At 33.8% G+C, this 16,851-nt stretch overlaps 2 protein-coding genes across 5 annotated transcripts; both read right to left on the bottom strand.

Moving 5' to 3' along the window:
- Window positions 1–1,788: 1,788 nt before the first annotated feature.
- Window positions 1,789–6,030, bottom strand: LOC123205908 (DNA-directed RNA polymerase III subunit RPC4-like). Of its 4 annotated transcripts, none has more exons than XM_044622974.1 (9): window positions 5,876–6,030; window positions 5,667–5,737; window positions 5,471–5,531; window positions 4,409–4,448; window positions 3,544–3,785; window positions 3,404–3,467; window positions 2,759–2,850; window positions 2,442–2,678; window positions 1,789–2,363 (listed from the first exon to the last, which is right to left on the bottom strand). In XM_044622974.1, the coding sequence occupies exons 1-9, from the start codon at window positions 5,906–5,908 to the stop codon at window positions 2,169–2,171; spliced, it is 1,035 nt and encodes a 344-aa protein (XP_044478909.1). In that variant the 5' UTR covers window positions 5,909–6,030; the 3' UTR covers window positions 1,789–2,168. The 4 variants fall into 4 exon arrangements, with proteins under 4 accessions (XP_044478909.1, XP_044478910.1, XP_044478911.1 ...); XM_044622975.1 differs by having other exon boundaries at window positions 3,544–3,770; XM_044622976.1 differs by lacking the exon at window positions 5,667–5,737 and having other exon boundaries at window positions 5,876–5,967.
- Window positions 6,031–11,173: 5,143 nt separating this feature from the next.
- On the bottom strand, window positions 11,174–15,070 carry LOC123205916 (splicing factor-like protein 1). The gene is made up of 2 exons (XM_044622985.1): window positions 12,543–15,070; window positions 11,174–11,513 (listed from the first exon to the last, which is right to left on the bottom strand). The coding sequence occupies exon 1, from the start codon at window positions 14,940–14,942 to the stop codon at window positions 12,579–12,581; it is 2,364 nt and encodes a 787-aa protein (XP_044478920.1). The 5' UTR covers window positions 14,943–15,070; the 3' UTR covers window positions 11,174–11,513; window positions 12,543–12,578.
- Window positions 15,071–16,851: the final 1,781 nt, after the last annotated feature.

The raw sequence follows: 16,851 nt of genomic DNA, 5'->3' as shown, positions 1-16,851 counted from the left end.
ACTTGAGTTGGGAAAAAATTATTAGTTTTTAGGATTTATAAGGGAAAAATAAAATAAAATTTAAATTTATTTTTAATATTAAATATAAAATAATGATTTTGCCCTTAAACCTAATAAACTTAACCATCAATGGGTGATAAATAAATTTTCAAAATTAACGAGGGAAAACTTGGAAAAACAACATACTTTGGGTGGAAATAAGTCCTTTAGCCTTTATAAAACTATAATTCAATTAATTTTATTAAATAATATTATTTAGAAGTGAATTATTTTAATAAATTTAAATCGTAATCCAAACAAGACCAAATCATATTTTTTCAATTTGGTTTGATTTAGTTTAAAACCTAAAATAGTTTGATTTAAACCGACTCTTAAACCACACCAAACTAGATTATATATACCTTTATTTCCTATATTTTGATAGCCAGATCAGTTAGTTTAACCAAGTAATCGGAAACTTATCCATAGTTTAGTCTAATTCTCATAAATTAATAAATTGATTTTCAATTTAGTCAAACCTGATAAAAAATAGTAATATAAGTTTGACCAATTTTAACCTATTTTTAGTTTTTACAAGTTTTAACAGTAAACAACAATTATCTTTAGTTTGACGTGATTAGCCAATGTCCAATCATCTCTTACTTGAATCTTGCATTTGTTTTTAATTTTTTTTACAATTTTGTCCTTTTATCAATTTTGTCTTATATATATTAGTGATAGTAATTTAAGCCTGATTTTAGGGGTTTCAACCCTCCCCAACTATAATGAAGAGGGGATTCTCTGAAAGAAACGGGGAAAGGGATGGGGATTAAAAGGACCCCGTAATCAGGGATGGGCCAGGGATGGGGATACATGTGTCCCTTCCCCGCCTTACCCCTTCCCCTCCCTGCCCCCATCCTCATCCTTTTATATTAATATATTTATTTAAAATGCTAATATATTTTTTATAGTTTTAAATTATTTATGATTTTCAAATTTATTTAAGTTTTTGTTATATATATTAAAGTAGTTAATATATTTTATTTGTGATATTTGAAATAGTGGGTTAATTTTAATTTTATTAATTATATTATTTAATGTATTTATATTGTGTTTAGAAAGCAAAATAAAGAGATTTTTTTTTTACAGGTATGGGAAGGGAATTTTTCCCCACGGGGATGGAGAGGGGATAAGGAGAGGATTTTTCTTTACGGAAGGGGACAGAGAATCATTTTCATCCCCGTAGAGAGGACAGGTCAAGGACGGGGATTGATATCCTCTACGGGGACGGGGACGGGAATTCAGATCCCCTCCCCACCCCTCCCCGTTGCCATCCCTAATATATACCTAAGTACATTTGTCACTTTTACCTATTATATTTTAAAAATAAGGTCTTATATAGTGGGCAATTTTGAGTCATTTTGTTGATATTCATAGTCAAAATGGTCAACAACCAAATCATATTCTCAGTTGTTATAAAATTCCGCATCATTATCAAGTTCTAATAGTTGTTGTTGCATCGTCATATTGGTGGTGGCGGTGTCCAAACTATACTTGTGCATAATTCACCCATCATGCCAATCGAATTTTGTTCTGGTACCAAAATCTTTTTTTAGTCCCAATCCTTCGATTATTATTTCTATACCATTACCTTATTGTTGTCATGTCCTAGTTCCAACATTAAGATTGATTCTTGAACCTTTTGAAGTCTTTTTCTTCAATTGAGGGAAGAAATATAAATCTCGATAAACACAATTCCTCTCGAAGAGATTTCAAATATGTCAAGATTCTTCAGAACCATAAAGATTATAGTCAGAAATGAATAGATCAATACTAGGAATGGGTTAGTTAGCTATCTTGTTGTAAAGATAGAAAGCCACTAATTCACAGTGGTTGGATTCAAAAATGTAGCCAACGGCTATGGGATGAGAGGACTTAACTGTTCCATTTTTTTTTTTTTTTGGAATCAAATACCAGAAGAAATTTCCAACAGAAGGAAGTTTCTTCTTTTTCAATTGGAAATTGTAGTCTACCAGAACATATGGGTCAAAAAGAATGGCATCCTATGAATCCTACAGCAGCTCCACAAGCCATTCGGTTAGTATTACTCTACTTCTAGTAACAGATTTTACATACTAGCCTAAGCATTTTTCCTACAGATCTACATTCCACATCCATCATGCTGACAGTTAATCTTCCGAATCATCAGTTGCTCCAGCATCTTTCTTAGGTTCTCCCAAGTTAACCACTTTATCGAACATAGAATCAATGCCTGGAGTTACAACAACTCGTTTATCAACTTCTCCAAGAACGCAAAAGTTTCCATCTTTTGTGTTGATTGCCGCAACGTCCTGGCTGAATGAGCAATCTGATCCAGGTGAAACCTGCAAACAGTTTAACTTAGCATTTTTGTAACTATGCTTGCTTGTCTTTAGTTAAGGAAGGCTTGTGGATTTGCTTACATCAAATATGGTTTCTCCCAGTTTCAACTTGACAGCTCCACTCCTGTAAACCAGCATTTTGCCCATATATCCACCTGGCAACTCTTTTAGACTGCAGCCACTTTCTGGAGCATCGACTCTTCCCAAAATTTTTGAGCTTTCAGCTTTCTCTTTTCCCTTTACACTAGCTGATCGCTTGAATAGGGGCAGTGTACTGGGAAATTGAAAGAGCATCATTCTTTCTCTTTGAGATTCATCCTGTCATCAATTTTGTGCAACATGTCAAAATCGGTAAGAGCTCAACATTACTTAAATAATTTAATCATTCAACTACCAACCAGCAACCAAAGATCTTTAGCAGAATTTATAGTATTCTCATCATACTCCAAGTTCCTTGCAGCCTCCCCAAATTCATCCTCATCAAGAAGTTCTATAAGCAAAGAGAGGAAAAATTAATCAAGCATTATGCGATTAAACAGAATGAGCAATGTATATCGGCTTGAGGTGCTATACTTTCCCAGAGAACACTAATCATCATAAGCCCGGATCCCATTCAAAACATATAGAATCAAACTTCTGAAACAAAGTAATTCCTATCTTGAACACCTGAACATCCTGCAGAGTGGATGCATACATCTAATGAACTATTGAACAAACAGAATAGTTATAGGAGTGTCTAAAAATCCTTAGAAGTAAGTTTACTACCTCCAAAGTGAGAACATATAAAATGTCAAGTATTGGCAAAATGCAATCCTTGTGTCTCCCAACTCCTTACATTAAATATGGGTACCAACGAAGTCAGTAATATAAGGGCAAACAGAGCCACACGCTCACCTAAAACTGACCCAGGTTATGAGCCAATTCATGCATGGGAATCTAGAATGGTTATCATGGTTGATGAGGATACTTATCCAAATAGTTTCCAAGGAGTATTAAACAGCCAGTAATATGGTGACAGATTTTATAGGCATCTGAAAGCATACCTGGGTCACTACAGTCAGGCTTCCTCCAAGGAAGTGTAATTGGATAGGAAGTATTTTTGTAATCCTGCAGTGCAATCAAGAAACCTGAGCTTACTGAGAGAGAGAGAGAGAGAGAGAGGTGGAAGGTTAAAGTTTCTTACCCCAGGTTCCCTGTAATCTTCCCTGAACTTTTCAGTTGATGCACCTAGAGAATAGGGAAAGGTTTCATCTTCTCTGGCAGTTGATCGTACAATTTGCCTATCATCAGAAGTAGAATCTTCTAACATCGAGTCAGTAGCTTTTGCACTATCCCCATCCTTTGGATTATAATATTTCCTTATGGAAGTTGATGATGCAGCCCCAGCATCAAATGCAATTTGCACTGAAGCTGCAGGTTTTAACTCTAAACATAAGTATGCAGATGACAGCATTAACAATTACATTAATTAACAACACTAATATTCCTTGTCATCCATTTGGTACTTTGAGATAACTCCCAGTTCTTAAGTTGTCTATATGTATTGGTCAGATTTTACAGTCACTTTTTGTTGCTATTGCAAATATTTAGATCAAAATTTAATATTTATGAAAGGATTTAGTGTGAGAGACAACAACACGTTCTCACTGACTTTTCAAGATAGAAAAATTCAGGGACAAGCCTGCTCATTTGGAGCAGCATATCCAGAACAAGAGTCTGAGCTGCAATCACATGAGATTAGCTGATGCAAAGAAACTTCACATCTGTCAATCACACTTCCTCAAAAACTACTTATTTTGTATATGAGAGTTCGAATTATGAAGAGATCAGTGCAGTTAATGAAGTGATAGTATACTAAATCAATCAACCATATAATCAATTAAACACAAAATCCACATAGTGACCGAAATGCTGAGCCCTCCACCGTAAAGGTCTCTTCTTCTATGCAAAATGAAATTACTGCAGCTGGCCATCGTCACCAAACTAGTTATGAAGACTAACAGATTATCAAGATCAAAATGAAAGTGGACAAGCTGAGGAGATATTACCTTTCTTTGTTACTTTGGGCACTTGCCGTGTATTTGCTTCCTGAAAATAACAAATAAATTAATTACATCTTATAGTTTACAAACGAGGAGATATGGCACATAAAAGTATGTCATGGGAATGCTATTACAATAGATAACCACTGATTATTAAAAGCTTAACAGATTTAGGAATCACCTCCTGCGCGCCAATTAACAAGTCAGTCCCAATGGCATTTTAACTACAGCATGCCATCAAAAGCTTTTCCTTACACATAATTGGAGATGCAAATACTGCTAAGAACAAAATGAATCTAAAACAAACCTTTTTCTTGTTCCTGCCTTCTTTTTTTAATTTAATCTTTGAAATATCAAACAGTAAGCATACTAAAGTCTGGGATACCTTATCTAAGCTCTCTTAACATCATAATGAATAACTATAATTTAATTTCTTTGCCACCAAGAAAAGAAAGTATAGGCACACACATACCAAATGGAATTGAATTTAAGAACAACGTCATGTTTGAAAGACTGCTAAAATATATTTATAACATTAAAAATATCAAACTAATTATAATATCTTGTACCAAACATAATACATCCCAATAAAGATTAGTCATGACAAATAACAATTGTTAGCAAGAAATTCAATTTATTATAAGTCCCGTACACTTCATAGACTTTGAAGGATAATGGACAAGCAAAATAGGCAAGTCAAAGCACAATTATCCTTTCCTTCATCTAACAAGAAAAATATAAAAGAGCTCACGGCCCGTTTTAATTCTTTGCATTCTTTCCAAAAAATAGGTGAAATACGTTCGTAAACTTTATCCCAACTTTGTAAATTACTGATCACATCACAAATGGGAACTCAAAGATAAATAAAAATGATTTCTACTTGATGTGAAAAAAATAATAATAAATAAATAAGTACCCAAAGACGCACTTCTTGTGAAGATATTAGTAATATTTTTAACGTAAATATAAAAATAACAGCAGTTATAAATACTGAATTGAAAATAAAAAATCACTCAATAAATAAAATGCACCTATAACAAGGAGCCAAAAAAATATTTGAGTACGTACGGTGAATTGGCGCATGAGTTCCCGGGCCTCTTCTTCTCCTCCGTCTTCATTTTTCGATACACTGCATTTAAATTACGTTAACAATAAGAAATTTAACTTTAAACATCAAATTTAAAAATTCAGGACAGAAATGAAAATCAAAAGAATATTGGAAAAGAGAAAAAAACGAAAATAGAAAGAAGAACCAGAGAGTTACGTTTCGGGAGCAGGGCGTTTGAGCTTTTGGCTTCGGGAAGGTGCCGGAGGAGCTTTGGGAGGGTACTTAAACTACAAGAATTAAAAAAAAAAAAAAAAGAGAATGAAATTTGTAAAGGTTTCTGAAATGGAGATTTGAATGTGAAATTGTGGGGGAATTCATAGGCGTGAAGCGAAATTGAGGAAATTACTAAGAGATCTTTAACGAACCTTTCTAGGTGGCTTGTCTGGATCTTGATTCATGGCGTTCAAGAAGACAAAACAAAAAAAAGTAAAAATGATCTTTAGATGCCTCGAACCCGAGCCCCGAGACCCCAAACTTGAAAAACACGCAGTTTACCAGCGGCACATATTAATCGAACGCTGAAGGTCTACAGATTTATCTATTTAATTAAAAGGTTGAAATAGGGAAACAAGCCGTTGCAATTGGCCAGACCGAGCCATGCCTAATTTGGCAAGGGACACCGTGCCAGCTCACCTCGAATATAAGACTCAAGGCATGGCACGTAGCCCCCTGGGTCATGCCTCCATGGACGTTTTGGTTGACTAACTCATTAAAAATAATTTTTATCATTTTTATATATAATTAATTTTAATAATATTTTAAAATGAACGACTGCAAATAATTCTAAAAAGCTTTCATTTATGATAAAAGAAAATTATGATTATATGATAGAGAAAATTAAACCAGTAAAATAAAAGAAACCATACATTAAATCACATATATTATAGTTTACAAGTGTCATACATTTTCAGACTCTTTATATCTAAATTCTTGTAATCTTCACATATATTTTTAACAACACAATTTTGTAGTTTAAAATTTGTTGTCAATCAATTTTTTCATGTACATAATATTTTCAAGAATGCTTGGGGGTAAAATTATTCTTGCATCATCCAAGATGTATCAATTTGCACTAAAAATTGATGTTGATGCTACAATAAACATTAAAGGACTGTTTGATTCCAGAATTTAAAGATTACTTTGATAGTCTATTTTTTATTCCCTTATTTATTTTATTAATAACAAAATGTCATATTAATCTTTTATTACCAATGTTAACGTAACAAGTAATATATGTGATAATCTTTTTACTACAATCACTTCACTTTAGGTATTAAATTTTATTATAATTATATTATTATTTATTTTTTTTAGAGAAAAATAAATTTATTTTTAATTAATATAACAAATAATATAAAAAATATTTAAAAATAATTATATTCAAGAGCATTTTAATAAAATAATTTATTAATGCTCTTTTATTACCTTTAACCAAACACAATAATTATTTATAACTACCAAATTTTATCAAATATAATAATCATTTATACTCAATAATCTCTCTATTTTGATAATAAAACATTATTCAAACCAAATACCCTCTAAAAGCGTTTGTAGATCATGTAACATAGAGGAAAGTACATGATAAAATTTTTCTTATGTTTTCACCGTGTAAAAATATTAAAACTATCATTTTCACTTACTATTTCAACTAAATAATATTTATATAATTTGTAAATTCACTAAAATTAGAACTTAAACTTACATTTTGTTCACTTTTCATAAGAATAGACTACAAACGGATTTTTTCCTTTTGATGAGCCTAATAAACTTACTTCTGGTTGTTGTTTGTGTAATATTTTTATATATTACTTTATAAACTGAATAGATTTAAAATAATAAATTTCTAATTGTGCTCATTGTTAATTATAAGGGGTTTCTAGATTTTTCCCAATAACAAAATTTTGACTCTTATACCATTTGTTTTGAATAATATTTTATTACCAAAATAAAAATATTACTTCACAGATAGATTACTTAAAAGATTACTGGGTATAAATGATTACTATATTTGATAAAATTTGATAGATATAAATAATTATTGTGTTTAGTTAAAGGTAATAAAAGATTACTAATAAATTATTTTACTTAAATGCCCTTGAATATAATTATTTTAAAATATTTTTCATATTATTTATCATATTAACTAAAAACAAATTTATTTTTGTCTCAAAAAATTAATAAATACTAATATAATTATAATAAAATCAAAATTATCTTTAAATACTTAAAGTGAAAGTGGTAATCAGATTACCACTTATATTCCTGTCACGTCAACATAGGTAATAAAATATTACTGTAATTTTTTATTGCTGACAAACCAAACAAGGAAATAAAAGATAGATTACCAAGATAACCTTTAAAATTCATAACCAAACGGCCCTTAATAATTTTTTTATATGATCTAGTATAATAGATGCAGAAAACAATAAATGTGTATTGTTTAATAAAACTTTGTGAGCTTGTTTCCAAAACCAAGCTTACCAAGTAAACAAGGAGCTTGCTAATTAAGACTGCTGCTCTGTTAACAGTGTTGATTGTAAATGACAGGCAATATAGACCTTGCCCTAATATGAATTCTGCAATCCACGACCGATGAAACACAATACTTCCTAAATAGACAATACATTTTAAAAACAATAAAATTATATACATATATTTTTAATACACAATTAAATATACAAATGATTTATCAATATGTGATTATATGAGTTTAAATCAAAGATTAAAAAAAAAACACCCAATCACATGATGACACATTATTTGTGCACCTGATTATGCACTTAAAATTGTGCACATACATCATTGCACTTTTGGAAAACCTAGCTGCTAATACTACAGGCAGAAGTCCATCTTATGTTGACCAATCAATTATAGTATAAGAAATTTCAGGTAAAGACGACATTTATGGAGAAATATATACAGAATTTCTATACCAACCAAAACAGGTGGGAAAACGTAAAAACGCAAAGAACATGTTTGTTTTAAAATCCATCATACGAACTAGGCAAGAAGCTTCAACACAAACAAAGAATGGCCAAACACCACAGACTAAGTTCGCTGCACAGATCAAACAGAAACGAGGGCAGAACATTCTGAGTTTCCAAGCTCAACTCCTAAATGTTACTTAAAACTAACAGCTGACACACCAAATATCTTCTTCAATGAGCATCCACAACTTGTAACGGCAATGACTACCTGGCAAACTTCTTATCTCAAAGAAATACACCCTTACAGTTAGCACAAAATTACAGATGAGTTACAATATAGATAAACCGGTATTACACATTCCAGGAAATGCTTTAATACAAGAGGATTACTTAAATTGTTGTGTTGAGAAGGAGAAACTATTCAATAATTTGAAAAAAAACAACATTGCAAAGTAAAACTATGGCTGTGATCAACAAGGACTTGCAATTTACAATTATAAAAAAAATGACAGCATTAGCATAACCTAAAATGTCAGATATATAAAGCAGGTTAAAACCCAAACAGATAGTTTTATGTGGTAATAAAACCCAAAAACATCTTTGACAGGAGCCGACAGAAACTAAGCCATTAACCTAACTATATAGCAGTGGTCCAACTACTTCAATATCAACCAAATGAACTAATCAAAAAGGTCAAAAAAAGATGCAGCTGGCTCCTGTTTACCGTTGTCGGAATTCTTTCTTCAAAACGAACTAAAAGTTTTAAAAGCATGAAAAATTTTCCAGTAACAATAGATGCAGAAAAAAGAAAGTCATGCCATCATCAAATGAAGCCATGAATTCACTACAGCTAATATACGTCTGCACAAATTAAAAATAAAATACTTGACAATAGTTCTATACTTCTTCAATACTAAGAAAGCAGTTCTTAGTAATAGGATGTGATATTCCAAATTATGTAGGGGCATACAATTGTTCTTCAGGACAATTACATTGTTGCAAAGTAGATACATAGCAATTAAAAGATCTAATAAGATAAATATTCAATCATACACAGAAGCCCTTTCTTAGATAGGAAGTTGTTAGAGGTCTTTGAACCTTGATGCAACATAAGTCTAGGAGCATTAGTATGTTTAGAATGACTCATCCATAGAAACATGCATTTTCCCAAAAAAGGACTTCGTGCACATCCATTATACATTAGCTATCAACTGGCCACTGACATTTTGGTGCAAGTTGGAAATCATAAAACCAAGCTCACAAAGGCAAGTGGAAAAAAAATTAGTTGATGGCTAACGATATAAATATTAAGATATGAAGATGCACACCCATAACTGATCAGCCTCTACCAAGCCTGACAAAGAACTGACATGAATAAGCAACACCAATTTTGTAACAGACATTGGATAATAACAGTTGAATGTTCACTAAAATTGAGAATTTTTGGCAGTAGAGCTTGTTACACGGCTGGCCCCAAACAAAGAAGTTTGAAACAACACAAAAACTGATAAGTGAAACAACAAATGTAGCCAATGTATTTGCCTTACTGTTGACAGACAAAATAAATACCAAAAATAACAAGTATATCATAAGTAGGATGCTTTTTTATTTCAATGACATAACAAGAAAATTTTAAAGATGCACTTTCGAACTCAGAATTACCAGAAGTCACTCATTCTTGAGTAGCTTTGGAATATTCATGAGCACATACCCAGCAACCTTTTAAAAGATATAAACTTATCTTGTTCTATTGTCAGTAATGACCACACTTCAAGTGCAAATCATTTTTGGTAATAAAGAAGCTAGTTTGCAATACAAATTAAATTACTTCAATGAATTTGAAACTACTCGATTACTCATAGTCCAAACACAGTAACATTGTTCTACCACTTCTTTGAGAAAAGAAATAACCACTTCAGGGTTTGACACAGCCAAAAAAACATATTATTCAACACTGCGATAGCAACATTTCAACTAAAGTCCAACAAACATGGGTAAGGTTCAACACTCCTATCCTCTATTGCTCCTCCCCAACTCTGAACCAGCAAATCCCAAAAAGCCCTATAAACCATATTTGTCAGTTACATAAAATGATATTCCCACTCTTTCATAAGTGGATCCTTCCATCCCATCATAAATTATGGGCATCGTGTCTTCTTTTAGAAACTAGACCAATTTCTATTGAGCTACCTTAGTAAGTCTGCTGGTTCAATTTAAAAACATCTATTCTCATTACTATTGAGATTTTCTTACCTTCACAGATCTTATTAAATAGGTGAAACAAAGAAGACAGATCTGTAACTGGTAGAACCAAGTTCCTAAACAAATGTCAGGAAAATATTAGTTATTTATAAATTTTTACAATTTCTAAGACCATACACAAAAAATCATTTTTTGATAAATGCCACCAAAACTAACATCCAAAACCCATGATTACCAATAATAACAGTTTAATTACCTGCCATATAGAAACTGAAAAGAAAGATCAGAATAGGTTTGTTTCTAAAAAAAAGAAAAGAAAAAGAGGAGTCTGGAAAATATATAAACAAAGGAAAAATTAAAAGCTTCTACCACGTACCCCAATGCCTTCTGTTCCTAAGATATGCTTACCTTCTTGCCACGAAAGCATGCCACGTAAACTTCAGAACTATGCAAGTAGATAGCATATACTTTCACAATAAAATCAGAATTATCACAAAAATAAAAGTGAGCTAAGCCAAGTAGCCAAATCAGTTAAACCAATCAAGTAAAATACAATTTAATAACAGAAAATGTCAGTAACCAGTTCACACAATAAGAAGGAAAATATTAGCATCCACACATTATAAAGGAGGCAATAAGCATCCATAGGAAACAAAATTAAGTCCAACATAAGAGCATTGAGTTTTAAATGATATTGATAAGCTTTTAAAATGGCTTCTCCAAGATGCAATTATATGAACCGAACTTCAGCGAAGTCTCTGCAAATGTCATAACAGAACAGCAAGGTTAAAGATGTGAGTCCCAAACTTCCAACAAAGTCATGGCAAGAGGTAAGAAATCAGGTTCATATGTGCTCCAAGAAACATCAGGCCTGTAAAAGTTATCCAATAATAACAAAGAGAAAGGGTTAAGAGACATAAACACATAGTTCAAACAAGGTGAACACCGCTTTTCATACTTATCTCGCAAACTAAATTGACCATACGGGTGGCCAAAAAAAAGAACAAATAGTATATTAAACCAATATAAGGATGTGAAAACCATAAACAGAATGGTATATTTCAAGCATCATCACATCATGTAAAATCCAACATTTCATAGAGCACCAAATCACAACAAAAATACTTTTATTTTCAAAAGTGTCAAATCTGAACTATTATGTTAAGAGAGCATGGCACATACTTATGAAGCAACAACACTTATCTCCCCATAAAACCTTCAAACACTCAAAAAGACTAGTGAGAATACCAATATCGAATATCATAAAAATCTAAATGAAAATGATAAGATATAATGAAAACTAGTCAAACTACATGGTCAGGATAATTGCATTTGTTATTCTCTGCCCTGGCAGTTACCACTTATCAAGCAACAAGAACTGTTAGTACTAAAATTTAAAATTGGAAAACAGTGTTGATGGTGCAAGACATGGCTTAGCAATGTGGAAAGGATAGTTGATAATCACCCTACCCTATAATCAACAATAATATTGCATTCCTAGAAACAAAAGCCTTAGACAGTCAGCCACAATATGACATAAACTAATCATAGATTGCCAGGAAATATGAAGCAACTTTTGGTGCATAGTATAACTATAGCTTATATTCAGCTCTAAATGCAAGGATTGGTGAAACCCAAAAACAACACACTGTTTTTCCAAGAAGAGTGTTTGGAAAATCTTTTATCATCTACCACAAGAAAAGTAAACAACTGAGACATAAACACACATCTGCTTAATTCCCACAAGTCACATGATATGACCACTCAAGTCCTATTGTCAGAGACATTTGCATCTTCAAAGATTATCAATTAGTAATATGGAAAACGCTTGAAAAAATTGGAAAATTTATCTAATATTATATGCAATCACCAAAGGAAAAATCTAATAGGTTCAAATTACCTCTCAATTAAGAAGCAAAACTTAGAACGACCCAAATCATTTCATCTCTGCCATAAACTTCTCATACTCAGCATCTGCACCATAAGTTGTCTTTTCTGCAGAAGAAACAGGAGGTGGCACTGAAGGATTAGTAGCCCAAGGAACATTACCCATGCTCTGTGAATGGTCCACAGTTGAGGATGGAGCAGGTGGAGGGCGAGGAACTGCACTGTAGTACGGAGGGTAACCTAATGCAGCAGTTGAGTATGCAGGTTGAGCATTTGGTGGCATTGGTGCCATGGAGCTTCCATACATATTTGCTGATACGGTTGAAGCAGAAGTGCTGCTTTCAGATTGCACACCTGGTGGGAAGCTTTGTTGTTGAGCTTCACTTGAAGTCACAGTCTGCGATGGGGCACCAGGGGGAGACATCTGCACAGGTGGAGGATACTGTACTCCATATGGGGGCATTGGTTGACCAGGGACAGGAGGGTACGAGGTTGAACCAGGAGGAGGAGGAGGAGGAGGAGCATAAGGAGCATAAGGTGGAGGAACTGGTGGTCCCCATGGAACAGGAGTCCCAGTGTAGCTTGCTGGTGGGGGATTAGGAAGAGGACCACCAGGTGTAAACTGCTGTGATGGATAGCCACCAACTGGCTGAGTAGAAGCAGGGTAAGCAGGCACAGTTGAGGCTGGAGGGCCTGGAGGTACAGTAGGCTGAGGCGGCTTACCGGCAACTCTCACAGCTATAGTTCTCCCCTCGAGGCGGTAACCATTCATGCTTGCAATAGCATTATTAGCCATCTGAACATCAGAATACTTAACAAAACCATAACCTTTGCTCAATCCAGTAACTCGGTCCTTAATAACCTTTGCCATCACTATATCACCAAATGATGAAAACAACCTAATCAAACCATCATCATCAAGTGTAGGTGGCAAATATCCAATGTACAGATTTGTATCATCAAATTCCTTGATGGGCTTAGCTCCAACTGAACCTAGTCCAGGGTGTGCTGAGCTCCCAGCATTATTTTGCCAAGGTGGATTGCTTCCAGAGGTGCCAGGACCTAAAGCCAAGGTAGAACCTTGTTTGGTAGCTGATTCAGGAAGAGTTCCTCCTAACTCCGCCAAGAAATTCTGATATTCATCATCCATTTTCTTCCCAGCTGTTCCCTTCACTGGACAATCAATAGTTGGATGGCCACCATCACCACAAATCTTACAAAGAACATCACTCTTAAAAGTTGAAGTTCGCGAGGGACATGCATACTGCCGATGTCCTGGCTCGCCACATAACCGACAATACTCCTCATCCCTTATTGTCCCATTCAAGGCCGCAAGCTCCCTCAACTGCTGTCTTTTATGCTCGTTCAAAACCTCATCAACCGGTTGCAACAACTTCTCTACCATTGCAGCTGCAGCCTCAAGTGATTCCTGAGTCTCTGCCTCCACCAAAACATGCAAATCCTCATTCTCTGATGGGTCTGGCTTCAAATCCCTTTTCTGTTGCAACCTGCCCTCTTTCACCGATCCTTTACCACGAATCACTATCTTTGCACCAGTCTCCCTTTCCATTCTCTTTTGAGTGTTTCCTCTCGGTCCAATAATCAGACCAATAAAATTATACCCAGGATACTCTTTCATTGGTATATAAAGCTTCTTCTGAAGTTTTGGAGGCCTATAATCCGCTGGTGGCTTGAACGCAGGATTTCGTTTAATAATTTGAGATATAATCTCCTGCCTCTCTTTATTCAATCTCTCTCGTGCCCTATACTCTCTAGTATTAATCCTAATTCCCATATTATCATAAATGGGTTCAGGCGAAGGACTTCTCTGCCCTTCTGGTCTATCATCTAAAGGCATACCAGATTGCATCATTCTAGAAATTTCTAGTAACCGACTATTTAAAGCTTGAATTTCCGGATCAAACTCAATACCTCCAGTGAAGTCCTTCATAAAATCCGGTAACTGAATCACCGGCTTCGGCTCGTCATCCGCCCACCGCGATTTCCGCTTCTTGGTCCCAGTCCCCGAGTCATTATTATTATTCCCCTGGTCGCCAGTGCCCAACTCAGACGGCGGCGGATCCCACCTGCTACGACGCCTTCTTCTGCTAGTGGTCTCCTCCTCACCTCCCGATTGATCCTTGTCGGTACCGGAATGAGTGTTTGTTAGACCATTTTCCGACAATAAAGGCTTCTGCTTAACGTAATCGGCGATAGCGTTATTATTATTATTTTCCTCGACGTTGTTGTTATTGTGGCCATTCTCGGACCCGTTTTGCGGAAATTGAGAATCGGGAGCGAGGGTTTTAGGAGGGCTTTTTGAACCGGGATCTAGGGTTTCTGATAACGCAGGATTTTGATTTTGGTTGTAATCTAGGGCTTGAAAATGACGATTGGATTCGACAGATTCCATTGAAGCGAGCGAGGCAGAGACAAACTTGTGTCGGTTAGATGTCTATAATTGCTAAGATTGCGAAACAGCTATTCGCCTGTGCCCTCCTAATCGAGTTTTTATGGTGGTTTGAATGAAACCAAAGGTGTAGATATAGTGTGTTGTATGTATATGCGTGGCGGATTCGGATCTCAAAAGGCTGCTAGGGTTGGAGCTTGGATTCACCGGGTAGGGTTCTGGTAAAATCGGGCTGGGTTGTTGGACTAGGCCCAATTCTGTCTATCCAGTTTGTTATTTGTTCCGAGTTTTTATTTTGGGAAACCAAATAAATGGCTAAAACTAAGGGGGTCTAACTAAAATTTCTCAAAATTATTAAGATTGATCGAAAGTACCCCTTTTTTTTTTTTAAATGACAGAACTGCCGCTATATATAAATCAAGAATTTTACATAATTCCCCTTACATTTTCGACATATTCACTGTTTAAATTCAAATAATTTTGGGTCTCCCATGGGCGAAGCAATTTCTATTGATTTTCATACTTTTTGATAACCAAAAATAGTAAAGAATGTTAGTACATCATCCATTTTTTTTTTTGAATCAATTTATTGTTAAGATTATTGAGATTTGAGAGAGATTTTGAGATTTGAATTTTTAAGGTTTCGATTTGAATAATGCATAAAATATTTTAATTTTTGTGCGTTTCGATTGAAATTCTTAAGAGATTTTATGTTATAGGATGTGTAGATTTCATTTGTGTTGAAATTGGAGGCTGAAATGACGAATTTTAACCAGAAAATTGGTTAGAACTGTTGGCGATGGGGTCTGTGGGAATAGTGAATCCCACGGACCGAATGAAATCCCTCATAGGCAAGAAAAATCGCTTATGGGATGGGGCGAAAATTTAGCTTTTTCAAAATATTAAGGGCCAGAGAGATAAGGGGGAAATCTATGGGGGTCCGTGTGAAATTTTACAGAAAATCGTGGGTTGATCTCTGAAAACCATGGGTTGGGGGAAATTGACTTTTTTTAAATTGTAGGGCTTATAAGAGATTAGAAAATTGATAAGGAGGCAAAGAAAAAATATTGGACCTGTTTGAGAGTAGAAATTTTGTAAGTAAATTGATATTGTTTACACCTAGGGTTTTTCAATGTTAATTTTTAAATTTCATATCTGTTTTTCCTGTTTTAGGGTTTTTTTTATATGTAGTTTTTAAATTTGACATCTGTTTCTTCATTTTTTGTGTTTTTCTAAACATGTTTTACAATGTAATTATGATGTGGTTTTCGAAATTCAGATTTGTTTTTTTAGATTTTCGAGCGATATTTCGATTATTGACATTCTAGGGTATTTCAATGTATAGAATTGAAATTTCTATTCATTTTTTTCAATTTTTGCCGTGTTAGGATATATCGACACATATTTTTCAGATTTTTGGGTGATTTTTTTATTGTTAACATTTTAGTGTATTTCAATATATAGAATTTGAATTTCAGTTCCGTTTTTCAGATTTTTGTCATTTTTGAAAAGTATCGACTCATACTTTTCAGATTTCCAAACGATTTTTTTATTATTAACATTTTAGAGCATTTCGTATAAAATTTGAATTTGAATTCCGTTTTTCAAATTTTTGTCATTTATGAAAAATATCGATTTGTACTTTTCAGATTTTTGAATGATTTTTCGATTCTTGACATTTTACGATATTTCAACATATAAAATTTGAATTTGAATTCTGTTTTTTTTATTTTTGTCATTTTTGGATATATCGACTTGTATTTTTCAGATTTCCAAGCGATTTTTTTATTGTTGACATTCTAGGGTATTTCAGTGTATAGAATTCAAATTTCAGTTCCGTTTTTCAAATTTTTGTCATTTCTAAAAAGTATCAACTTGTATTTTTAAGATTTTCGAGTAATTTTTCGATTAT

This window comes from Mangifera indica, unplaced genomic scaffold, assembly GCF_011075055.1.
Source record: "Mangifera indica cultivar Alphonso unplaced genomic scaffold, CATAS_Mindica_2.1 Un_0019, whole genome shotgun sequence".
Taxonomy (NCBI): Eukaryota; Viridiplantae; Streptophyta; class Magnoliopsida; order Sapindales; family Anacardiaceae; genus Mangifera; species Mangifera indica.
The sequence above is the reverse complement of the archived record's forward strand: the minus strand, read 5'-3'. Positions and strand labels throughout refer to the sequence as shown.